At 43.0% G+C, this 27,010-nt stretch overlaps 1 protein-coding gene across 3 annotated transcripts in view; it reads left to right on the plus strand.

The window, feature by feature from the left end:
• The window catches only part of inpp5a (inositol polyphosphate-5-phosphatase A), a 150,724-nt gene that overhangs the window by 90,986 nt on the left and 32,728 nt on the right, over window positions 1-27,010 (plus strand). For all 3 annotated transcript variants that reach the window (XM_026190031.1, XM_026190029.1, XM_026190030.1), the window contains 3 exons: window positions 7,122-7,174; window positions 7,981-8,100; window positions 19,366-19,450. In XM_026190031.1, the coding sequence (XP_026045816.1) occupies window positions 7,122-7,174; window positions 7,981-8,100; window positions 19,366-19,450 (258 nt within the window). The remainder of the gene's footprint in view (window positions 1-7,121; window positions 7,175-7,980; window positions 8,101-19,365; window positions 19,451-27,010) is intronic.

A 27,010-nucleotide genomic window follows, 5' to 3' on the forward strand; every position in this document is an offset into this window, starting at 1 on the left:
CTCCAACCCCCTTCAACCCACCCACCTATCTGCCTACCCTTAGCCACCCTAGACACACACACATACTTACATACCTAAACAACTTCAGTTTTTTTCTCTGTCCCGTTCCAGAGATGATCTAAAACCAATTACACTGATTGAGGCGCAAAGCCATTTAAAATGATTGCAGCGAAGCATTGTTCTGCATTTAACAGGACAAGCAAAGAAAACCGGCACAACAGAGCTGGCACGGCGTATGCTGAGAAGGATGATGGGAGTGATGTAGAGAGAAAAGAAGTGTGTGTGTATGCATGCGTATGTGCCGTGTAGGTAGGTGTGTGCGTGTGTCTGTGGCGGGGGGGGAGTGTACAGATGAGAAAAGTTTTGCCTGGTGATTTATGCCTCTTTCCCGGCTGGGATATGAATCTGGGATGATGCTCCAGAGAGCAGCACTCCAGATAATGTTAGCCCATTTAAAAAGAGCAGATTTGTGTAGTCTATCAGGGTCGCAGAGTATTTTTTTTTCTCCCCCCTGTCCCCCCCTCCGTGCCTGCCTCCCTCCTCCGGCCCCTCCGTAGTGAGAAATTGGTTGTTATCATAGATCACAGATACTGCTCAAACCTCTTATGAAAGATGAATTAATTTCACTAATGCTTTAATGCAAAGCTCTCACGAGGGAGGCAGACTGGTGATAACCCCTGCCTCGTCCCCGCTTCCTCCGCTCGTGATTTATGCCCTCTTTTAGTAGATGAAACCGCCTAGATTTGCCATCCATCTGCAGCTTTGAGGAATCCTATTACACGGGGATCTTGGACCGGACAGGACGCCACACACAGGGAGTCCAAAACCAGTTGCTTCGGTCCTTTTTTTGGGGGGGGGGGGATAACGATAGGTGTGTGTGGAGTAGGTCTTGTGAGAGATGTGGGAGTGCATCATTAAAAGTCATCAAAAAGGACACAGGGGGCAGGTGTCTCGAATCCTCTGGGGAAGGTGTTCGAGTGACAGCACGCCGCTCAGGTTGGCCGCAGAGACAGATGTGCGCTTTCCTCAGCTTGTGGCTTACCTTTACCGTCCCCCATTAATAATGTGTCACAGCTGGTGACATCATGGCGGGAGTGTGGAGTGTTTGTGTTAGTTTAAAGCAAAATGCCATTCATGGCATCCCACCCATGAATCCATCTCTACATTCAGGGTTCTGTGTGAGAGGCACTGCGGCTAGTTTTCTTCCTTTCTTCCAGTCATTAAAGAAAAAAGTTAAAATGACAAAAACATAAAGCAGAAAACAACATATATAAAATTTAATATCATTTTTCATTTTGTATAATTTTTTTGTCACTAATTAATCAACTTACTTCTTCAATCTGATCTACGCCATTATAAAAAAAATAATAAGTAGTAAGTGTGTGAATAAATGATACAATTATATAATAGTTGATCTGTCTCTGATGCTCAGTGCTAGAGGCTTTGATTATACCCTTTTAGAGGGTGTTTGTTTTAAGCTGCTTTTGCAGCCATATCATTTTAACACCTTGATGTGATATGCCTGCAGCCCACGTATAGTTTAGCTTGTCCTCAAAAACCTAAGGCATGCAATTTCGATTGCTTTTTATAGAGCTGAAATTGCACAAGCATTTTTACACAAGCAGACCAAGCAGAGCCAATAGCCAGAAAAGTGGCTCAGACCTCACGGAGTTGATATCCAGCCCAACATTGTCTTTTTTTTCCTCGATAATCTTACTTATTACTCACTTAACCTAAATCACGCCCTGCTTTCAGCTCTGAAAGGCATCATAAAGTTCTGAAGTTACTCACTTTCACACTTTCTGTTCGATTCCCATTTAAGTGGCGGCCTCTCCATATGCAAAGCGTCGTTTCTTTCCGGAAATCCCGCCCTGAATTATAGCTGTGTTTGTGCGTTGGGGGGAGTGAAGCGGGGACGTTAATTGAAATGCTGAATAAGAAGGAAGTGGACAAAATTGCAGATGCTATTTCTTCCAAAAGGTCGCGGTGATGGATTTGGCGGCTTGTCCCCCCCTCCCCCGTTATTCCGTCAATCTCCTTGCCCCCCTCCCCCCGGTGGGATTCATGTATTTATTTGTGTGGTGCGGTAATACACGCCTCCAAAAACCATTGCATCATAAGGATTTGTCATTGCCTTATATAAATAAAGTATACGACCCAGACCTTAATGTGCCCTTGCTATTGATTGTTTTACACAACAGTAAAGAGAAGGGGGTGAAAAAAGAGAAAGGATGAAAATAGGCGGCAGGCTGTAGATCAATATCCGTATGAGTTTGTATTTGTTGTTTGGCACCGTGAGCGTGTCCATTAAAGCGCTGACTTTTCATACCCTTTTAGTGCCCCCTGTAGCACGCTGCGATACGGGGCTGCGATTACTTTCAAGTTCTGCCCTCGCTGAAAGTTAACTTGCTTCTCTCCTTATGATTTAAACGCCACGCGTGATTCATAGATGTGATGTGTACGTTAAGGAGATGAAGTCATTTAAACTGGCATTGCCTGTAAAACGCTCTGTGGCATTTATCACCAGACAAGACACCTGTGACACAGATGCTGTTCTCTGTGACAGGCGTGATCCATGAGACTGCAAGGAGCTCATAAACGAGGGGCTAATGCCGAAATGAGAGCCAAATTGAAGCTTTTTTCACTTTTTACATGTTTTTGGGACATAGATAGCAGTGCTTTGCGATCCTACAAATATTTGGTATCAATCCAATACCAAGTAAATACAGTGCAAGTGTTCCAGACACTGATACTTTTAACCTATAAAGGCAGCTTATGTAGGGAAGAGCAGCGTGTCATGATTCATGAGAAGAATCATCACCAGTTTGCGAAATTCTGAAGACATACTAATGACCAGTAAATCACTGCGATTTGTATTTTTTGCAATAATTAGTTAAAAGAACAAAATGTATCTTCCTGCATTTTTTAAATTTCAGTGTTTTTACTGCTGCATGTGGCGAAAGAGAGCAACTCCCTCTGTAGTTCTGGTGCAGCTTTATCAAAGCATACACACTCGTACACAATGTCTTCATGTACTGTCCTGTCATGTAAACCGGCCCTCTGCCATTGGATACCCCCCACCCCGCGCCGTATGATGGAATAAAGATAAATGTGACTGTCTACAGGGGCTCAAATCAATCAGCGTTTGTGTGTATTACTTATTACTCACAGTGCATTTCTGTCATGAGGCTTTTGTGTCACCCCCTCCGCTCTCTGTCCTGCACTCTTCTTTGCCCCGCCTTCTTTCTGAACATAACCCGACATAGTATTATTTACTGGGGGGGCTGAAGTATAAGAAAGGTCAAAAAAATCAAAGGGGACTGACCGGGAAGCAGTGGCAGGAGGGTGTTTTAGGTAGTACTGTGTGTGTGTGTGTGTGTGTGTGTGTGTGTGTGTGTGTGTGTGTGTGTGTGTGTGTGTGTGTGTGTGTGTGTGTGTGTGTGCTGACTGTGTCACATGTGACATTTTATATCAGCATATTTTTCCATGGTCGTAGTTTTGAGTGAATCCCACACTTTCTCTTCCACCCCCACTGTTTATTTTTTTTTCTGTTCGTGCGTTCGCACAAACAGTTTGTCTGTACTCTGCCGAGCATCCACAGATGTGACCCCCACCCCACCTCTCCCCACCCCACCGTCGTAGCCACCGTTCATCACTGTCACGGGCGGAGACGCCATCGTTGACCTGTGGAAGGTCGGCCAATGTCACCGCGAGCCTCGCGACCTTTTGCGGTCGCCCTTCGACTCCCACTATCAACCTCCCCTTCAGTGGCTACAGCAGCCATATCTGATATTTAATATTTTCACATGCGACCTGTTCTGCAAGCATGTCTTTAATAAAGGGGAAAAAAGAACTCTTAGTAAAACTCTTAAACTTTTAGGAAAAGCATTTTTGTGTTTGTGTGTGTGTGTGGAGGAGACAGGGAGGCGTGATGATGATGATGATGTCTCAGCACATGATTAAATGGGGGCCGGACAGCATCTGTGTCATCATCTCCGCTCCAATATCAGCTGTCGCAGCCAAAGCGTGATGTCATCATGTCAGCCCATAGGCCGAGCACCGTTTTCTTCTTCCGCGCTCTGATTGATTTTGTGAGATAATCACTTCACTCGGACTCCTGCTACAAAAAAATCACTCGTATTGTGTGAAATAAAGAGATGATGATTTTATTATTATTATTATTTTAAACTTTGCAGTGATGCTTTTAAAGCATGCACTCTGATAGTTGTCTATGTTCGCGCCCTCGTGCGCGTCGTGAGTGTGTTTATAAGCGAGCGATGGAGCAGGGGGTCAATCAGTCATATGTGGAGGAAATGGGGCAATCTGGGGCCGGGTGTCAAGAAAGTGATGGATTTTAATGCTGCGATTGTAGTTAATGGCTCTTTAAATTAAATCGAGATTAAACGTCTCTGGCGGCAGTCAGTGCTCGTACGGGTCCTGAGCAAGTCCACCCTCCACCCCCACCGCCACCGCCACCTCTCGCTCTTCATCTTGTCCCTACTCATCCTCTCATACTCTTAATACTTTCTTTCCTCAACTTTACATTGATAAACATTTGCAGCATGTTAATGGATTTAACGTGCAACAAACTAATGTGTTATTCAGAGTGCATTTTTGTGTGTGACTACATAAGCCTTATTGCTTCTGTTTGCTTCTGTTTATCTTTTTAATATAGTCATTAAGTTAAAAAATATAGGTATATTTTGAAGTGCGAGGCCAATCGGTTTTGCTACAGCATGATCATATCATATCTGTTTACATATGCTCCTCTCAAAGTCACAATTTCGGGGGACAGCAAGTTATAATTGGGTCCATACATCCTGCCAAGGCACTATGGATTAATTCAAGTATGCTAATGTAATTCAATTTGATACAGTTAATCTTATACTAATGCAGATTGAAGGATGTGAGGCGCAATCAAATACCTCTTAGGCTTTTAATTTGCATCTGAGCTTTTTAAATAAAATTAGTCAATTTGTAATTATGTGACCTGGCCCGTAATTAGTTTATTTATCACTGCAGTTAACTCCCCATTAGGGGTATCACACACAGAGAGAGAGAGGCAGGAAAAAAGAGAGAGGTTATGAGAAAGAGGCTTATTTATTCAGAATGAGAACACTCGCAACATCAATTTGTCTCTCATTTAATAACCAGCTTCATGGTGAATCATGTGCTGTTTGAAAAAGATCATGTGCTGTTTGATCATGTGCTGTTTGAGAAAGATGCAGCTGCACAGTGGATGTCTGCACTGCAGCTGTCACCTGGTGTCTCCCAGCATCTTTTTCCATAGAGCTACTCGCGCCACCGTTCTCTGGTCGTTCTCACTTAAAATGATGAATCTAGATAGAAACGTATGCTTCGTGTTACTTTCTGCCGCGATGTCTTCTTCACCGTTCGACCAAAAACTTCAGCTGGTTAGGATGGTCAAAATCCATTTTTCTGCTTCTTGTAAAAACTTCCTTGACCAGCTCACTCAATAAAAGCCTGTCAGGATCACTGAGTGTTCAGGCTGAGGTGAGCTAGGTTAAAACCCACCTCGCGCTGCCAGCTTCTTAAAGAGCTTTCCTAAATGTAGACGTTTCAACATTAACTGAGTGTAAAAACAGACTGATAGCATTTCACTTTCTTTCTTTTATGGCGTTGAATGTTTCAGGTTGACTGACCAAGTCCTCCATATTCATAAGAATGTTGATGTACAATATAAGTATGAATCTTCATGTGGTTGTTTTTTTGGTTAGTTTTAATAAAGCATGTTGAATCTTGTTTGCATTGAACATGCAGTGCTTTGATTTTAATTTTGTAGGCAGTGGATTCTGACTGAAGCCATTTATTCATATTTATTAGGGTTGGGGGGGGAAAAATATAGACAGAATAGTGTTGCAATATTTTCTGTTGCAATATTGTGTCGATAAGGGAACACCAAATATCGATATTTTATTACATAAATTAAAATACTTTGTAAAATACTGAACATTCTGAAATAATGTTAGCCGAGCAAACTTACATTAAAATGACTCAAACAAAAACCATCAAATGCTGAATTCTGGGAGCCAGAATTGTGATATAACATTAATATAACATAAAAGTTATAAATCAGTTTCTAACTTTTATGCAATGTGTTTTTGAGACTGTTCATTTCTTTCTAAGTGAGCAAACTCAAAAATTCAGGATTGAATCAAATCATAATTTCCTCCACTGTAATTGCCAACTTGACCCCATTCAATCACAGACTGATCTCAGACTGACTCCACCTTTAGTCCTAATGTTTTTCTGAAAATGATTGTTCAAATCTGGAAAAGGTTGCCAAGCAGGTATGAAATGGATTGACTGGTATACACAGGTGAAAGACAATGGCCATTTATTATTGGCTTAATTTAATGTTTTGGCTTGTCAAGCTCTTTTTTCCTGTTTTCTGAATTTTACTTATAACAAAGCATCAATTTGTTTTTATTTGAAAACTGATGATGGAAAACTTAAACACATAAAAAAAGGTATAACTATGGTAACAGTATAGTATATGGTCCCAGTTAAAATGATTCGGAGATCTGACTAAGATGCCTCTCGGGTGAGATGTTCTGGGCATGTCTACAAGGAGAAGGAAAGATCATATCTCTCGGCTGGCCTGGGAACGCCTTGCTGTTCTCGGGTGAGCTCGAGGGGGTGGCTCGGGAAAGGGAGGTGCTCAGGCTGTTGCCCCCAGTGACCCAGCCCCAGATTATTGGAAGAGGATGGATGGATGGATGGATGGATGTTCCTAGTGAAATGTAGTGGAATGTTTGCTACAATACACTTACGTTCCGCCACTGTTCATCCATTAACTCTGATGTTTAAATGTGTATTTATAGAGTCATTAACAGCCCGTTTCCATACAGTAACTTAGGCAGTTTAATTGCCTTAAAAGCTCACAATTCAGGAATTTTTTAATGAAATGTGTCTGTCTGTCCAAATTGAACTGCAGAGTTTCGAGCAGTGGTGAAAAATGCAAACCAGAAATTCTGCTCCCAGATGATGGACATTGCCACTTGACTGTGAAACATTTGACTCTATAGCTTTCATTTGTCTCGTGGTAAATCCTCGCCACTGTCAATTGTCATGCTAAATTGAGTCTCTCTGTTCTGCAGTGCAAGTGGTCCAGAAAGGGATTCATCAGAACTCGATGGGCCATGGCTGACTGGTGAGTTTTATTAATAGGTCCCCACAATGACACATCCCACCTCATCACTGTTCAACCTTGAATCATTACAAGTGTATCGCTGTGATTAGAGATGAATATCTAGCCACGTCAGTCACGTCTGACTTCACCCTGGAGCTGCAGGGAGTCTCTGTGAGGTTATCATAGACAGCGCACCCAGACGGAGAGAGCGACTCACATAGCCAAATCCTCTCCGGACAGCGCGCTGCAGAAGTAAGCAGGGATTCGATTAGACGTAATCACGTTACTCGAGCAGTTGCGTATGACAGATGACAAAAAACATTACATGCAATTGAACCTGTACGGGATGAATACCATCGCTGCTTCCAGCGTGCAGAGCTAGGGAATGGGGGGAGGAGTAGGTGGCTGAGGGGTGGAAGATGGGGATTGTAATCTAATAGAGGGATGACATGAGAACTAAAGAGCTGAAACGGTAAGCATTTAATAGGAGCGTGACGTTTGACAAGAGCGGCAAAGAGAGAGAGGCTGGTGAAGAATGGGAGATCAGATCGGACACAGTCAAAGCTACAGATGTATTCATTTGTTCAGGATGTCACTGCAGAATAAAGCCCGTGGGATAAGATCAATTCCTCTGAGTTGCCCTGCCAAGCCCCATGCTAACAAAAAAACCACCCAGATAGGATCTGCAGGGAGGTGTTCATCGCTGTCTTGTTTTTCTCTGAGAGAACAAAATGAAAGATGGCAGATTAGAGTTTGTGGCTGTATTCTTATGCATATGTGTGCTAGAAACATCAGTGATCGCTCACAATGTGACCTTTCTCCATCAGTGCCTTTGATCTGGTCAACATCCACCTTTTCCATGATGCTTCCAACCTTGTGGCCTGGGAGAAAAGCCCATCAGAGTACTCTGGGACCAGGCAGAAGGCACTGGCCTACGTTTTAGACAGGTACAGTAGATGTTGGTCACCAGCTTTTTTACTTTAGTCTTAGATCAAATTCTGCAGATATCAAGGTAGATTTACTCTATTTATAACCCAACATTTATGTTTCTGTAAAGCAGGAAGACGTATGATATCCACACATTTTTTAGATAATCTGCAAAACAAGTTCCTTCATTATACACGATGTTTACACTCTTTATCTGTAAAACTGAGATGGACTACAAAGATTTAAGAAATGTTTTTTTTTAACTAATAAAGTCTTTTTTTCCTGAACAACAGAAATTGCATATCTGCATTGAGGTAGCAGCTGATAGTCACAAATCCCATTTCTCTGTTGCATGGCAAAAACCTGTATTGATATTGTAATCAAGGCTTAGACTGAGCAAGAGAGGTGTGGAGAAGGTTTTTGGTGGGATTCAATCTTAGACCAGTGGGATTACATCTGTCTGTGGAAATAGGGCTTCTCACTATACGGTCTGTGAACTCCCAAGTCTCCTTTATCTGTTCTTTTTTTGTCCCTCACTCTAAATCTTTCTTACTTTCCAGCATTTTCTGTTATTTTACTTTAGTTTTTGGTAGTGTAATCTTACACTTACCTCTGTCGTTTTTCTACCAGCAGAGAAAATGAAGCAAGCATTTGTCAGTACACCATTTGTGAACACTGCTTTGGTCCTGAGAAATAAATATATAAAATATACTGTGACATGTAATATCATCACTGGCATTACAACAAAAGTCCTGGCTAACTGAACAGAACTGAATATCCCCCCGACACACACATCAAGAGAAAATACCCTTTCCTGCATTTCCTCAAAAGACCACACGAGACTAATCTAGAAGGAGTCATTCTCCATAGACTGCTGTGTTAACTTTAAAGTGGATAAACATGCCTAATTTTTCACTTGATTAGAACTAATACAATGTACACACTGTACGCTGTATTAAGGCTTAAAGTTATGTATTATTAGGGGCACGGCTGCTTTGAGTGACAGGTGGTATCACCTCTGCTAATCTGAGTCATTGAACTGAATATTTTAGCTGTGTTTGCAGTCTTGGTGACTTTTGGAACATTTTTTGTTTAACTGTCCTTTTTGGTGACTGAATTTATATGATTATTTTACTCATTTGGAACTGATTAGCATGTATTTATGTCTGTGTGATGCTCTAATATAAACTACCCCTTTGCTAACCTATGCTGTTAGCATTAGGTTATAATTTAGCAATCTGCCCTGTTGTCAAAATGTAGTCACTGCAAAAAGTAAGATGGCAGCCGTCCATATCGCAGGATAATGCTAACTCACCGTGTCAAAATGAAAGTTAGCAAAGCAGTGGGTTACTCTGTCCATCTTTTAACTACAGACTATGTTGGCCAAACAGGATGTAGTACTTTTAGCTGCTGTCTTATTGCTCAGGACCTGCTGGGCAATAAGACAGAGGCACATCTGCAAACTTTCCATTTAACTGGGTTTCAGTTAAATTTAATGTCATTTTTCCTACTGCAGTTGTCTGTGACCGCCTGGCCTTTTGCTGGATGTTCATTTCTATTTCTATACTGGACATCGTATTATATAGCAGGCACATTGCCATGTCATTTATACAGTGGTGGCTCTAACACGAGCGAGGCTACGTTAGTTTAACGGTTTTAATTATTCTAGCTGGAGTTTTCATGGTCATGGTACGGGTTTCTACCCTCTGATCTAAGTGAAGTCCGCGTCTGTACAAACAGACCATGATTTCCATTCATAGGCTACGCTAATGTAATTTATGGGACATGCATTTGCAGCACTGTGGGATGATGGAGTGCACAGTGGTAGCCCTGCTCCGTACCTGGCCATGCTAACACAGAATAAAAGGCTAATACCCACCAGGCAGCAGGTGACCTCTCATTCAGCTTGCATAAGAATGCACGACACGCCTCCCCACCTCCTCCACTTTGGATAACTACATGCATAAATATATCGGTGGCATACATTACAAACAGGCTTTCTGATGGGCCTGAATTACGAGGCACTTAATAAATTCTTCTCTGCAAGGTCATATTTTACCTTTACTTCATTTTTGATTTGATGAAAGAATGTGCTGCCTTTAATGGACAGGGAAGTGGCAGTGTTTCAGCAGCTTTTGCAGTTTTTTATTACATCTTAATGCACCTGGATTTACCGACATAATCACGTTTCCAAAGCACCTCTGTTTCTGCTCTGTTGTGTTTGATAGTGTTTCCTCTACTTTCATTGTGCTATTTCCCCCCAGTTGATTTATTTTGAAAGGGCCTCCTGTAAACACACCTAAACAGCAGCGAGAGTCTTAGCTGGGTGGCTGAAGGGATTGAATAGAAACTGTGCTGGCGTGAGTGGCAGTTTCCACGCTCCCTCCTTCTAATTCCCCTTGTGTTGGAGGATGGTAACCTTGTTGTTACTTCTGGGCCATATCATTTAAAGGTTCTTCTTTCGGCAGGGGTGGGGATGAGGGGTGAGTGGTGTGAGGCAAGGTGGTGGTGGTGGTGATGAGGAGGTCGCTATATGTTCCAGCTCCCCTGGTATTCCTTGCTAGCGATACAGGGGTGGGATATTGATGTGGGGGGGCCATCGCGCCTCACTCACTCACTTTAGGGTGAAGCCTTCGGGCGCAGATCCGGAGCACCGGAGTGAGAAAAAGCTAGCAGTGCAGAGGGAAGGGAGGAGGAGCACAAAGGGTGCCTGGGCTCTGTAAAGGGCAGTGAATAATGGGTCGGTCCTTTCACAGAGGCTGCTAACCTTTTGGCAGCCACCAGCAAACTCCATTCTCCTCCGTCGATCTGGGAGGACAATGTGCCCGGGCCGGGCTTTGAATGAAGCGCTACCACCAACAGTGTTCCCATTCAGTGGCTGGTTGGGAACCATCTTTTTGGCTATTGTCCTAACTCTGACTCCTACCCCCAGAAGCGGAGCAGGAAAAGGAACGGGGAATATCTAAAGCCAGAGTTCCCCCTCCCTCTCTCTTCTCTCTCCTCTCTGGGCTCTAATCTCTCATTGCGGGATGGGATAAGATTGGGGAGGGTTGGAGCTGCTGAACACACCACCAGCTGAGATCCTCACAGCAGTCTACACTGGAGCCTGCACGCACGGCAGCGCTGCGGGGACAGAGCTCTGCTGCCGAGCATCAAACTTCAGCCTGCACCTTATCTGGAGCTCATGCCTAATAATGCAGCTTACAGCCCATTGAGAACACATCTGATAAGCCTTTTCCTCTGTGGCCCTTTTAACTGCTAAATAGTGTTTATCTCCAAAGTGCTTCAAGGCCTCGGGGGAACAATGCTGAGAAGGAACAACGTTTAGCCAGCCAGACCTCACTATTGAGTCACATCAGAAAGAAAAAAAGGGGAAAAAAAGCACAGTTCCATAGCCTGGGCTGATGTGAGGGCCGCTTCCATGGGAGAACAGCAAAGGCTCTGCTTGAAACGTACCCTCGCTCCCTTTCCTGCCCTTTGAAAGTGCCCATGTGTGTTCCAAGCTGCATGAAGTGACACTCGGGTACGCTTGATGTGGAAAGTTCATTGTTTCCCATTTATGTTATGGTTGAGTTGTTTGTGTGCGCACAAGCAGTTTTTTAAAGAGTAGTTTAACTGGGCATTTTCATAATGTTAAATGAACTCCCATTAGCTGCTAGATTGTACAGATATCAGCTTATTAGCATTTTCCTTCCAAAGACAGGCTGATGTAATGACAGGAACTTCTCTAGAGGGTGGAAATCTTTTCTGCTAAATGACCAATGTGAAATGATAGCATGAGATAAAACCAACAGGTTTTTTTTCCTTTGCAGTTAAAAAAAACCCTCCTTTGTGTATTGGAGTTTGTTTCTGTTTCCAAGCCCCATTCAGAGTGGCTGGTCCGGTTCAGGGGAGAACAGTTTTACATTACAACTGTGAAATCCAGGCATAAAGGCTTGCTTTGTGGTGCCCTATTATTTCCACACAAATATAGTCCATTGTCAGAGTGCTGAAGTTAATTTGATCAACATTGGGGACATTTAACTGTTTTGTTCGCTGAAAAGACTTGTTTCATGCTCATTTTCGGGCCATTCAAAAGCAATGATTGGCAGAAAAATAATGTTGCCGTTAACAATTCAAAGCAATTAGTTTCCCATGGGGAGGCAGTGGGCCGCACTGGCCACCACACAGCGATGCTTTGTCATTTTATGGAGGGTCATCAGTCAACTGTCAGCGCGACTCAAAAAGCCCTCCAATCTAAATGTTTCCCTTTAGGCTTTTCCCAGAACAACGGTCTGAAAGAGCAGAGAAAGGCCGGCTAGTTTCCAGCCAATAGACATGTTGAGCTGCAAGAGGGAGGACTGGATAATTGCAGGGGGGATCCTCCTTAAAGCCAGAATGAATTTATTAAAGAGAGTGGTTGGTGTGTGTGCGTGCGTGTGTGTGTTGTCATGCTGATCATGGTTTCCAGTACAACTCCTGTGTCATAAACATGTGTAGTACAATTAATTTTTTTTCTACTGAGTCTACATGTGATCTATAATGACTTTTCCCACTGATTGTGTTTGTTTATAGACCTGAGTGTGTAGTGCCACTGTGTGACTCTGTGCTGCCTTCTCACCCTGGGAGGCCTGCAGGAGCAGAGGTTAATCTTCTCCACTGTCTCTCTGCTCACAGTGGACCTGTTTCTCTCTCTCCCATATACTCACTCACTCACTCACTCACTCACTCACTCACTATGCACTTCTAGTTTACCATAACAATAACTACCTTAACCTACACCTAACTTTACCTGTACCTTTACTCAATGTGTTATTTGTCCTTTTCAGGCTAACAGTATCCATAATGTGGAATTCCCTAACACATCGGAATTTGCTGATTTGCTGCTTCTCTGTTATTTGTAGACACATGGTCATTTTAACCTGTCTTCAGCCCTCCCTCCCTCCTCGGCATTATGTTTGGCATTATATTCTGTAGTAGTCTTGGGTTTTCTGTAGAAAAGTATAGTCACAAAGTAAAGTTTGATTAGATTTCTGATTTGGGTGAAATATTCACCAATGCAATATAAATCAAAAAGATGTGGCCTGTCTAAAAATAGACCCAAATAACTATGTAGTAATGCACAACTATATATGCAAGGTTTAACATCGCCATTTTGCTCGTATTTGACCATATTTGGGATGGCGCGGAAAGTTATCAGCTCATTGGGTTTGCAGAGTGCATCCATGAACTTGCTTGTGCACATCACACAGCATCACAACGGGATGTTCAAACAAATTTTAAAGTAAGCTTTTGGGGTCCAGGTAGTTTTCCAGTCCGCATAAACTTTACATAAACTTTTCTTGCCCACTCCTGGCTATATCTCAGAAGTTCGCTGTCTTCTGTACTTCAGGATGTCTTGACGCTGTTGACTTGAACAGACCTATTCCCTAACTTCTGTGTGACCGCTGAAACACCCTTTCACCCCCTTTCACCCCCTCAGCACCTTATCTTTCCTGCATGGTGTTCTTGTTGGGGTGGTAGTTACTAAGGAGATGGGCTGCTAACAAGGGAACGAGGGTAAGGCTGTCCTGAGGTGTCAAAGGTCCTGTCACGGGTCACTCTTGGCTTATTCAGAAAGACGTCACCAGCAGATTCTTCACAATGTTAACATTCTCTCAATTTCTCAACATTTACTTACAATGGATGACGGTGCTCGGCCTGGCTATTGTGTGCAAAGTTGAATCTGACTGGCCAACTTATGGTAAGTCACCTTGTCAATATAATCATGACATGGCCCCCACTTGCACCCTCATAATCTCATATTGGGTGTCCGTTATGGCTGAGTTTAGCTGTCAATCACCGTGTGTAATCTGGAGTCAGTGAAACTGAGGCTGGTGTAAAGGAGAAACAATCCAATGTAGGTAAGCTTTTCATCGGGTATCATGGTGTGTGTGTGTGCTGTTTGTGAGATTGAGCTTCTGATAGAGTCTTTCATGCAGGAATGCTTTCAGTCTTGAGCACATGTTTTTTTGTATTTTTTTCCTGATACCATGGTTTTTGTGAGAGTTAGACGCAGAGAAAAAGTCTAGCGGTGGCTTTGTGCTGGCGGTTTAAGGAGCCTGGGAGCAGAGTCTGGGGCCATGTTGTAAATTAGCGTTTGACCCCGGCCTTTGTGTAGCCCCAAGGAAGGCCTGATGAAGGCCCCAGCCCAAACCTCAGCGAGAACGGGCCGTGTGAAGAGGCTCTTTCAGGGGTGTCACTGCGCGATGAATTGGCCAGGAGAAAGCATGTTTATAGACTGTGTAAAGGAGTGTGTCTTTGTGGGAGAATGTCACCGACACTGTTACAGTTTGTCTGAATGAACTGTGATGACGAGACTAATGGGGCCCCCCACCCAGGGTGAGGGTCAGTCAGATCCCCATCCAGCCTCCACCCCACCCCCAAAAGTCCAGGACCCCCCACCCTCAGGACCCTTTCACGCCCAGTAGCTGTAGCTAATGTTGCAATTCTTGGTCCGTCCCCACAAAGGCCAAGAAAAAAGTCAACTTTCACACCACTGAGTCACCATGAGTGCTTTAGGAAATGATCGTGTAAACAGAGTGTTACCTTCTGACCTGTGGCTGATACCTTGGAGCAGCAGACAAAACAGCCCGGCCGCGGGTATTAGACATGGCTGTTAGTGGGAGAAAGACCTCAAGCTCTGGAGAAACACACATTTCCTCCTCTCTCAGTTTAGCCACTCTTTCTTAAGGGTGACTGCCTCACTTTTAACCTCATCTTTCCTGTTCATCACTTAATCTGTTCTTTATTTCTTTATCTTTTTTAACATGTCATTGCCTGATTGGTATATATCTGTTTGGATAGTGTTCGCTACTCACAAAAGCACATGCGGTAAATTCTCCATTAGGGCAAAGAATGTAGAAGTTCCCACGCCTATAAGCGCCGCATGACGTCTGTGTTCAGCCACTTTACTGCCCTCCGTTTTGGTCAACAGTATAAACTGACCACTAAGCCTGTTTGGATAGAGCTCAGTCTCTTAGCACCAGTGTGTGAGGTCATTAATGGCATCAATCCCAGTTTGGGTTTATTAAAGAGCTACTCCACACAAAGGATGTGCAACTTAAAAAACTGTGCTTAACAATCAAAGAAGAAGAAAAGAAGAAGAATGAAATCCAGGCAAATTAAAAAGTAATGCAGCCAGTGAGACTTTCATAGTGGTTTCGGGTAACTTCAGAACAGGAAATTCTAGGATTAGTCAGCTTTAAATGTTAAATATCAACTGCCTTTGGGGTCAATGAAATGCCAAATAGCTAGCTTCTGGCAAAAGACTGAGCAGCACTATCAGCAATCAGTAAAAGTATTAACATTTGTGCGTGTCATGAGGAGTCTATCTAACTGTCAAAATGTGCAGAGGCCATTGGTTTAAGTCTCTGAAATTAGTGCCTTTAAACTTATTGTTCGTGCCCAATTGTAGCACAGTTACAAAAAGATAGAGAAGAGCCCGACTGATATGTTGTTGAAGGTCAATATATTGACCAATAGTCATTTGGGCATTTACAACGGTTGATAAATAAAAACTGAAAAGTAAAGAAGATCTTCTCTCACCCCAACCGGTCGCAGCAGATGGCCCCGCCCCTCCCTGAGCCTGCTTCTGCCGGAGGTTTCTTCCTGTTAAAAGGGAGTTTTTCCTTCCCACTGTCGCCAAAGCGCTTGCTCATAGGGGGTCATATGATCGTTGGGTTTTTCTTTCTTTGTATTATTGTAGGGTCTACCTTACAATACAAAGCATCTTGAAGCGACTGTTGTTGTGATTTGGCGCTGTATAAATAAAACTGAATTGAATTGAAAATCTTGTGATCTTCCAGGGCAGAAAGGGAGAATACCTGGTGTTTGATCAGGGGCTGCTATAAAAGTGGTCGGGGGATCCCGTGTCCTTGCACTGATTGGATGTATTGGACAGATGGTGGTAGTGGAGCTTCCGTGATTGGTTACGCCAGAGGGTCTCCACATAATGAGACACAGAGAACACCTTTCAGTCATGTTATGAGTTCTAATGTTACAGAGTTTGTCCACCAGAGAAATGCCACAAACGCAACAACCAGCTGTCACTCACTTATCCTGAGTGACAGCTGGCGGCCGACTCCTGACACGCACTCGCAAATGTGATCATATCTCCCTAATCCTGGCACGTTTACACTGGTTACCAGTACATCGTAGAATCGACTTCAAGATTTTGTTAATTGTAAATCTCTGAATGGATTAGCTCCATCTTATCTCTCGGACCTTTTAACAAAAAATAATCCAAGTAGAGCCCTTAGGTCTGCAGATAAGTTGCTTCTGACTATCCCCAGAACTAGACGGAAAAACAGAGGTGACCGAGCTTTTGCAATCGCTGCACCCAAACTCTGGAACAGTCTACCCCTTCACATTAGGCCTTTGCCAGCACTCGACATTTTTAAAACCCAGTTGAAAACACTGACTAGAATGAATGACTAGTCTTTTATAGTAATTACTATGTATGTTTGCTATTTTATCTCTACTATATACAGCACTTTGGTTCAACCTGTATTTAAATGTGCATATAATTTTTTTTTTTTTTTGATTTTGATATCCTCTGCACAGGCCGGCAGAGGATAAATGAGTAATCCACAACCTGTCGCGATAATAAAATAAGATTATTGTTAAACTGCGTTAGAGAGGTCGGCAGATATTTTAGATCACCAAATATCGGTATTGATATTGGTCTTATCAGTTGAGCTCGACATAAGATGTTACATAAACCTTTTATTGGTTTAACCTGCCCGTGCTTGCTTTAGAAAGTAAACTTTAGACATTAGGATAGAGAGCAGCAGTCAGTTATACTCAGAAAAATAATAGTTAGGTATAGTAAACATCAGTGACTTAGTGAAAACATGGAGGGTAGACATTTTGAGCAGTGTGCTTTTACACATTACACGTTAAAAGGACTGATCATTTTGGCTTATTTATGGGCACCATAACCTTATTTTGACACATAAATTAAAGGGTTTCGGGTGACTTACAGCCTTTCGAAGGTTACCTCTAGTGTTTTTTTTGGTTTATGTAAGCTATGTTTATTACTTTCAGTGCAGAGAACCTAAAAATGTTTGGAGAAATGTGCAGACAAACCATTGAGAAAATGTGGGCTCTGTATAGCCGGCAATTCACCAGCCAGCCTTGTTTAAAGAGATGCTGGTTATTCGGGCATCAGCTTAAAAGAAAATATATGGAGACCAAGTGCCATTTCCACTGCTCCACACTGCTGTGTGCAGTTTCTGCTTAATATAAGGGAATGTCAAACTGCATACTCTCTATTTAATATAATAGCTGTGTTCCCCCGCCTCCTTACTTCAGTCACCTTCGCCTCGCCACCACACAGAAAAGAAGTGGCTGTGCTTTACGACAGCCGGGCAGACCGAGACCCGGCGCTAAGAAAAGCCTTCTTCTCTCTTTACGGCCTCATAAATATATTGTTATCTGTGCCTGGGAAGTCCACGGTGAGATTTATCCGTGCGATTAGTGGGGATAGCGAGCCAAGCATCCTGAATCATTAATTACACAAGAGCTTTAATTTCCTATCTCTGCTCTGTAGAAGAGACACTTTTAAGTAGGTGATGAGGCGTAGGACTTAATTATATGTCGCTTAGGTGCATTATTTTTTTTTTAAGCACTGGGATGCTGGCGGTGTGGTGAAGTTCTGGAGATTTGGAAGCGGTCCACATCAGAGAGGATCTGCAAATCCATAGACTGTATATGCTTAAGGTTTAAAGAAGCAGGGTATTTAGTGCATTAAAACATCAGCCAGCAATAAACTCTGGTGGATTTTGAAGACCTTTAAAAGGCATCGGCAGAGCAATTTCACTTGGTCTAACTAAAACAGAACATGGCAGAATATGTAGGTGCATTAGCCCGCTGGGTACGGGACCAGCAGGTTTATTTGTCTTGAAACCTTCAGTGTAGGAAAACCATTTTTTTATCAAATTTATATTAACAGGTACAAAAAAACACTGAGCAAAATGAGAAGAAAGATTAAAAGGAAGTTAAGTAGAATCTCTTAATTCATTCAGATTTTCATTTGTTGAGAATTCAATTATGGTAAATGGTAAATGGCCTGTATTTATATAGCGCTTTACTAGTCCCTAAGGACCCCAAAGCGCTTTACATATCCAGTTATCCACCCATTCACACACACATTCACACACTGGTGATGGCAAGCTACGTTGCGTTTTGAAACATAAAACACCAAAGTCTACATGATAGGGATTGTTTAAAAAGCACATAGAAATGAGATAAAACCCTTTCCACCGTGGCAAACAAATCCAAGCCGAGGTCCAGGCTTACAGGTGCCCACTTGCACTCACAGTACTACATATATCAGTGACAGAGACGTATAAGAAAATTCTGGCAAGCAAAAATCAGTGCCATAAATCACACAAGAATAAGTTATGTTGATGACGTAGCACATTTCTCTCTCTGTCTCACTGTCTGCAGTTTCTCCTTTCTGCCATCTTAACGTTTAATAAATTCATGCCTGGTTTTCCGCTTCAGCTACATGCACATTCTTTTAACTCTGTTATCAAATCAGCCTCGTGTGAAAAAACGAAGACCTCTGGTTTTATACGAGTCTGTCCCAGATGTGTGCATCATAAGAAAATGCTGCTCCGCTGTGCTTTTTGTGCCTTAGCACCAAATCAGAAAATGCGCTTTGGCTCTAAACCTCTCAGCGCTTAATAAGTTAACAGGGTTGAGTCTGGTTTACTCACACGTTGATTAGTTCAGCAAAGTGAATTTTCTTTGCCATCAAAGCAGATTGTCAAAGGAAACGGTCACACTTGATTCATTTAATTGTGGCGTCACCTGAGAATGACTGTTTTCAAGCTGAAAGCAGCGTTTACTCGAAGCCCTTGCATGTATCCAAAGGTGAACTGGACTTAGGTCATTTAATAGCAGCGTATCAGTCAGGAGTTGAAAATCCTGCAAATGGATCACTAGATATTTTTTAAAAGACAAATGCAGCAATTTCATAGAATTTTCTTCTTCATTCTCCTTCATACTAAAAATGAGGCTTCAGATAAAATGTTTCTACTGTTTTCTGCCTGCTGAGTGCTGCAAAAGTGCTGAAAGCTTGGATCAGATCACAAAAAATTTTAATTGAAGTGATCAGACCACCAGGGGGTGCTGAGGCCCTCATGAACTTAACAGCCTGAGTCAAAGGAACTGATAACCTTTGACACCTGATGGTGATGAATGTCAGATTTTTTCTATTATTTATGTTTTTGTGTGTGTGTGGTGTTAATGTTTTGCAGGATCACGGACCAGCGGTATGAGAAGCTGCCATTTTTTGTCTTCGGTGACTTTAACTTCAGGTTGGACTCTAAGAAAGTTATTGAGGTGAGTAGGGTTATCTGTATACATTATCTGGGCGTTATGGGGATGTAATGGCACAACAGAGAGCTAATGACACACTGTACACACGTGCGGTTACGTGCTATCAAATCCATAGTGATACAGCATCGTGCCATAAAGCCTTTGTGTGTGTGACTGTGTTTGTGAGGGTGACCGCAGTATAGTAAAAGTGGTTTTAGAGCCTCACTGTCTCTTTAGAGTTATGACTCATTAAACGCTTCACTGTGGCCGGCCCAGCTGTGTTTGCCGACCGAGCCTCGGAGTGCATTGTTATGTTATGGTGCCATTCACAGCTCTTTCTCCTCTCCCTTCCTCCCTGGCTCCTTCCCTCCCCTCTTTCTTCGTCCTCCTCCTCCTCCTCCTTCCTTCTTTTGGTGCAAACGTAGCCATGGCTAAGGTCGTCGTTTAGTATTCTCCTTGGGGAGATGAGGAAATTATAGAAGACATTGCAGACAGCGTTGTGGTAACAGAGTAGGGGAGACACTTGTTAGCGGGTCTTCTCCCTCCTCTCCAGCACAATGGTCCACGAATCAGTGGGCCTGCTCAAGGTGTGAGCATTGTTCATTTCAACCCTATTCAGAGGAGAGGGAAGAGGAGGGGAGGCTTTCTGAATGGAGGGCTTGAATGCTTAAATGAGTTAGGAAGGACTTAACTTTGTGTGGCACAGAAAAAAACTTTTTTTTGTAGTTTAGCCATCCAGGCACTAGGTGGGGCAGTAAATCACCGCCTCTTCTGTGGCAGCCAGCTAAGTGGGATGGACATCACATGTTTTTACTCAGCGATCTATCGCGGGCATTGATTAATGGCCTCAAAGTTTATGCAGTACATTTGATTTTGGTGCTGTAATTGGATCACATTAAGCCGCTGGTCATGTGAGCATGCGTTGCTTTGGAGATAATAAATAAACGAACAGAATCCACAGCAGCAGATGTACAAACACACTGAGGCTATTCAGAAGTCAGCTTCTGCAATTACATGTCACCTGGCACACATTTAGGATGCCACATTGATTTTCTGTCAACGATGGGCTGTTTTAAATCTTATCATCTCTGCGGAAAAAAAGACAGTGTTCCAGGCATTCAGATATGAAGGGAAACTGTATTTTCAATGCCAGTACTGGCAGGGAATATGGCTGCATTAAGCTGAAAGGAAAGCATCCAATAAAGTCAGATGAGATGATTCAGAGTCTGTGTTTATCCTCTGCAGCTAATTATAGATAACTCTCTCCTCATGTTTCCTGTCTTGTCCAAGCTGCTCTGTGGTCGGTAAACTCTCCACCTCTCTGTGTCTGCATTGCTGTGAAATGCTGTTTGAGTGCAGTAAGGGGTCGTGACCCCTTTTCCAGGGATGTGTCAGGCTTGCATCGGTGTGTGCCCCATTTCTGCCCCCCTTTCCCCTCCATAGAACTCCTTTCTTATGCACCTTGGCCCCATTCACTTACACAGTCACATCCAATGCGAATACACACACACACACACACACACACACACACACACACACACACACACACACACACACACACACACACACACACACACACACACACACACACCAATTTGTTAGACCTAATGACTGATTGATTCGCCCTGTTCCCAATGGGAAGTTGGAGCACTAGGCCGGCGTATAAACTGCACCCAAACTCACCTTTCCTCCAGCTTAATGAGGGTTCCTCAAACAAGCCGAACATTTAATGGGGACCAAAAAAAGCTGATGATGTCATCTGACCGAAATGTGATCCGGTGATCAACCTGTCTGATTTAACGGCGACCTGCGTGTTAGCCGTAGAGAGGGCTGTGATGTCACCAATATAAACAAATGGGTTGCAACCTCTGCGCAGGGTGTAACTCACAGCCGGGAGGCCGTTTTAAGCCCTTTAATGACAATTAATGTCAACAGGACAATTAGTGCACATCTACTGAAGTGCTTAACTGTAGATGGGCTGCTAGCGGATCGATCGTCCATACTTATCCTAAGATTGATTCAGGCACAGGGAGGCTGGCGCTCTTTCTCCCTGTCTAAGAATCTCATTTTTTTGCTTTTCTCGCTCTTCGTTCTCTTTTTTTCAATCGATAGAAACAGGCTGGGCGAAAACAAAATAGCCAAACTGATGAATAGATACTTGTGTGTACTTTTGCTGTGTTAAGTGGATGAAATATTTGCAAAATTGAACTACTTGGCTTTTTGATTTGCTGTGCATTGGGGACAGCTCTCAAAACACCCAGAGGGCTCCCTAGGCCTCACTTTGAGAATCACTGGATCAGAAAATACTCTAGTACATTTCTCTACAGCTGCACGCTACACCACTCCTCTTCTTCTCTGTCTCTTGTCCATTGTGGGGGACTAGACTGTGGACAACATCTAGCCACTCCCATGTCACCCATCCTGCCTTGTGGGAGGGCAGATGGGACAGGGAGTATTTTAGGATGTATCCGTGTGTGCACAGAGAAGGAGGTGGGTTCGGAAGGCAGTGGGTTTGTCATTGTCACAGGGCAAATTCCAGGTGGCAAATTCCTGGCATGCTTGCGCGGCAGGATCAGTAACCAAAGGCCTGCGGCTGCCCCCCTCCTGCCCACCCTGGGCAACCCCATTAATTGTGTCCGACAGAGGGAATTGGTTTCAATTGACCCCCATTCAGCGGCCCTTTGACTCGCAGACAAAAGACACAGCCACGTGGAGACTAATGCTCAGGCTGAGCAGCATGGAGGTGGTCCATGCCCCGCCAACCTTCTCTCTCCTCTCCCATGGGTGTGATCATGATTTGGCTTGATCATGCTTTGCATCAGTGCTGATAAAACAAAGAAGTACAAAGGAGACGTTTTGAATCAGTCCATTTATATCCCTTATCAAGCGCTCATGTTCAAGGCACATTCAGGACATTCATGATAAGCGGTGTAAAGATAGAGCATGCTATTAAAACACGGCTGCATATCAATCTCTAACTTCCTTTAGGGAGTCTGAGTCTCATGTTTTTGAAGGAATGCCCTGAAACCTGTTAGACCAACGTTACCCCCAAAGGCTGTGTTTGGTCTTCTTCATTCACAATCGAGGCCAGATACTACCGCTCACTGCAGGTGACTGTTAGGCTTAAAATAAACCAAAAAAGTAAAATTCTGTGAGTGAAACAGGCTGCTAACAGTCCATTTAATTTATTTATTTTTTTCAAAGATGTTTCAATACTGACAGTCGGGTCTAACTGACCACCTTTGTAAATTTCAGTGCACCTTAGTATCCAGCGATAATCTTGACTGGCAAAAAGAATTTTGTGTAAGTTAGACAGAACAACTCATTTAATGATAAATTAAGCCAAAAAATTTTCAGTCGTTATTCAGTTAACAGCTTTGTTGCTAAAATGTTTAATTGAAACGATGCCGTAATTGCTCAGAGCCCAAGGGGACATGCCAGGAAACACCCTGATCTCCAGTGGTTGTTCAACCAGCAGTTAATGTTTATAATTAAATGTTAATTTGTTAAATACAGAAACGATTAATATTTAATAGGTGAGGATCTGGACTGAAATTTCCAGTTAAGGACTGAAATGGCGTAAGGATTCCCTGTATGCACATTGTTATTGTAAAATAGCAGTCATTGAAAGACAGCTAATATAAAGTCCCACACAAACCATTAGTCACTGTGTTTTAAGTAACGCTCAGGTGACAACAGTCAACCTGTACCTGTACACTTAATCTTATTATTGAAATCTGCTGCCATCCTTTCACCCTACAGCTGCTTCCAGGCTGGGCTCTCAGTTAAGAAGCCAGATCATATAACCTTTGTCGAACCGTGCACACCTACACTGAACATCTTTTTCTCCAAGGTTTCCACGCTTCAGTCAGAAGGTGGTAAAAGATGGCGTGTATTAAAGAGTATATGCGTGTCCCTCGAGGTGGCCCGTGGCTGTGAATCAACAGTGTCGATGACAGGCTCAGGGCTCTGTGCCTGGACTCCTAGTATATTTAAAATCCCTCCTAATTAAACTTAATAGAATGTAAATTTAATATCTGCAGAGATTGTGTGCTGCTGGCCAGCCCGCTCCAATTTAAGGATTGATAGAGGCCAGCGTGGAGGTTAATTGCTGACTTGATCTACTGTCCCCGTGACATGGTGCGGGGCTGTTTTAATTGGGCCTGATCTGCTGCTACATGGACAGATTTCATTAGACTAGCTGGCCTCTCATTGACTGGAGAGATACACTAAGAATAGCACCCCCTGTCTGCACCTGCAGGAAGTGGAGAGGGCTGGATTGGGCATCAATCTTCCTTCCTTTGTCCTGTGTCCTTTCTCTCGCTTGAGCAGCATGAAATTAAAGGTGGGGCCCTAGACTAGCCCCACTCCTAATGAATGCTGTAAAATGCCTAGTAATGACAGAGCAGCGTGATAGATCATTCATTTTTCACACAGTGCAATCACTCAGTGCACATGCTCGTGACTATGGGAGCAGAATTACAACCAAACATGTTTTTTTTGGACATCACTTTTCTCATGAATGTCATGTTTTCTTATTGAGCATGTGGGTGCAAGGACCTCAGTCATTTCCAATCTACAGCCACCTTATTTATTCCTTTTTGATAATGCAATATGAATATTACAGTGGTTGTTGTTCAGACAGTGGAAAGAAACAACGCGTATATTATCTGGAGTGTCTAACTAAAACCAGCAGCAGTTCATCAGGTCCATTGTCCGGGCTGCTGAACCTAACCCTGGTAAATAATTTGCGCTAGTAAAGGCTAAACAATTTTTCCCTTTTTAGCCTGACTTTGACTAGCATGTGTGTATCAGGCCAGCTATAAATCAAAAGGCAGCCAGTGTAATTAAGTGTACACTACATTAGTCAGGCTAATTAATTTTGGGGGCCATCCATCCATTAACCAGCGGGCCAGCACTGATTGGGCCTCTGTTCTGTGGAACCCCCGACACTGGGGACTGCGACCTTCCTTGGCTGCCCTCATCTTTCCAGATACACTCATGCATTGATACCCAGAGACACAGATGTATACACAGTCATATATGTACCAAGTCTTCTGGAATTTGCCTAAAAATCTTCCTGCACCTAGAAGGGCACTTAGAGAGCACATTTTGAGCCAAGGCCATTACCCCGTCTTGCAATTTTAAAGAGCAGCCCAGCGCTGAAATTTAATGGCTCTTTTTTTCCACCTCTCTATAGTGTTTAATCAAATTCAGACTGGATGTTTTCGCAACTCTAGCTGATAAACAGTTGGATGCCAAAATGAGCACGACACAGATCACATACCTTTGCCTTTGCTCGTGTGGAGGAATGACCGCTTTCAGAATTCTCGAGGACGGCGTTGCTAGCAAGAGGAGGCATTGGAGTGCTGTGTTTGACTATTTTATTGCTAGGCCAGATTGTATTGACAAATCCCTTCCAATGGTCGTGGTAATCTACTAAATCAATACACTTTTTCCATGAAAGACTACCCACCTGACATTGTCTTAATTGTCCTGATGCAGTAAACCTCATTCATTTACTGCACCGTGCAAGTCAAAATAGAGTTATTAGCACCTACTGTTTGACCTACGCCTGTTTATGGCCCCAGTGGTTAGACATTAGGGGTGGGGGAAAAAATCGATACTGTGTAGTATCGTGATATTTTGTTTGCTAATAATGTATCGATACAGGGACAGCAGAAATCGATATTTTGTTACAAAAAAAAGTTTTTGTGGACTCTGACTTCAGAGCATGTTGATCCTTTTTCTGAGCAAGAATCCTGACATTCCTTCACTGTCCAAATGTGTTTAACTTTTTTTTTGGCAGCAATAAACATGACAGTTTACTTATTTTAATTTAAGACATGTTTTATTTTAATTAAGTTTAAAACTTTTTTATTTAATGTAAAATTATATTTTGTTTTAATTTACTTTCAAATTCTTCAGTTGCTGAATGGGCTGCATAGGTTTCAGAAACTGCTTAGTTCAGAATAGCTATAATTGTACCAGATGGTTGCATTCAGTTAAGTTGGACTAGACTGTAATACAAACTGTTCAGTTTGTCAACAATAAAACTGACTGAAATGAGAGAAAGTCTGAGTGCGAGACTTTGATATTAGATAAAATGAATATTGATAAAGTTTACCTTTATGTACAGAATCTGAATATCGCAAAATATTTTTAAAAATTGCAATAATATCGTATCGTGCGTTAAGTATTGTGATAATAATGTATCGTGGGATGTATGGTGATTCCCACCCCTATTAGACATGTGGAGATATTTCCTTACAATACAATAACGGCATATTATCTGGCTTAGAAGAGTCCAATCTATCACAATGAGTGCCCATTATATCACTGATAACCCATCTGGATATAGAGGGAGACTATTCCCTCTAGACAACAGAGCCTGTTCTCTCTCCCTCTTCTCTCTGTTTGCTTTTGATGCTAATGAATACAGCGGCGAAGACACGGAGGAGAAAAAACGAGTTCAGCTACGAGGGCGCAAACTTGAGAGATGCAGCTTTGATGGCAACGCTGTCCATATAATTAAAACCCTGGCAAATGAAGAACAAGCAGTGGCTTCTGTTGGTCCTGCTCATTAACAACAGGCCGTTTGAGCCTGGCGCCAGCCATTGTGTACTTGGGGGAAGGTGGGGAGGGGCGCTGTCACTGGCAGCTGGGAACGCCATGCCAACAACGGTGGGATGGCGTGACAAACCGAGCCAAGGATGAGCGCAGAGCCTGGCACCAACGGGGCCCGGGATGGGACGCCGTCTTGCTGGCCCCTGGGGTTGGTCTCGGTCAGGGCTGTAACCTGAGTTACCCCACAGCCCCGCACTACTGCTGTCTTCTCCAGCTGGAGCCACTGTTTAGATGTCTCTTTTTTTTGTACTTCAAACCTATTCTATTAAGCAGCTGAGTGACAGATTCATCGGCAGTATATTTGAGTTATGAGTTTTCCCCCCCTTGAGTTGACCATTACTCAGTTAATCTGTTGATTACATTCTCTTTAACTGACTTAATGTCTATTTTTTAAGATGTAAAAAAAGGAGGAACTTACATCTTTTAATTGGTTAATACTAGGGATTCTACATATTGGTATCGGTCCGATACTGACCTAAATTACTGGATTGGATATCAGAGAGAAATAAAAAATGTAATCCGATCCATTAAATATTACAAAAGTACCTCACAAAACTTGCGACATGGCGTAACCCAGCTCATGACCTTAGCACTTCGGAGCAGTATGCGTCACGTCATAGAGCGGCTGTGGCGACCTCTCGGCGGTCTGGTTGAGCATTTGGAGCCTCGCTACCAAACCGGCATTTCATCTCCGAGAGAGCTATCCCAGAGAAGTAAAGCATATATGTAAGTTCATCTCTGAATGTTTGTAAAGCATTCCCACGTTAAGCTTAACAACCGATATAATGAGCGACTGCCTCTTCTCTCCCCCTCCCTCTCCTGTTGCTACTTCAAATTGAAACTGATCAATGATCAGCTGATCGGCTTTTCTGTCGCGAGTCCCGTCTCTCTTGTTTGTTTATCACCCACTTTGCGCCAGAAAGAGGAAACCAGGCTGAACAACAGCAGCACGTTTAA

This window comes from Astatotilapia calliptera, chromosome 13, assembly GCF_900246225.1.
Source record: "Astatotilapia calliptera chromosome 13, fAstCal1.2, whole genome shotgun sequence".
NCBI classification, from domain to species: Eukaryota; Metazoa; Chordata; class Actinopteri; order Cichliformes; family Cichlidae; genus Astatotilapia; species Astatotilapia calliptera.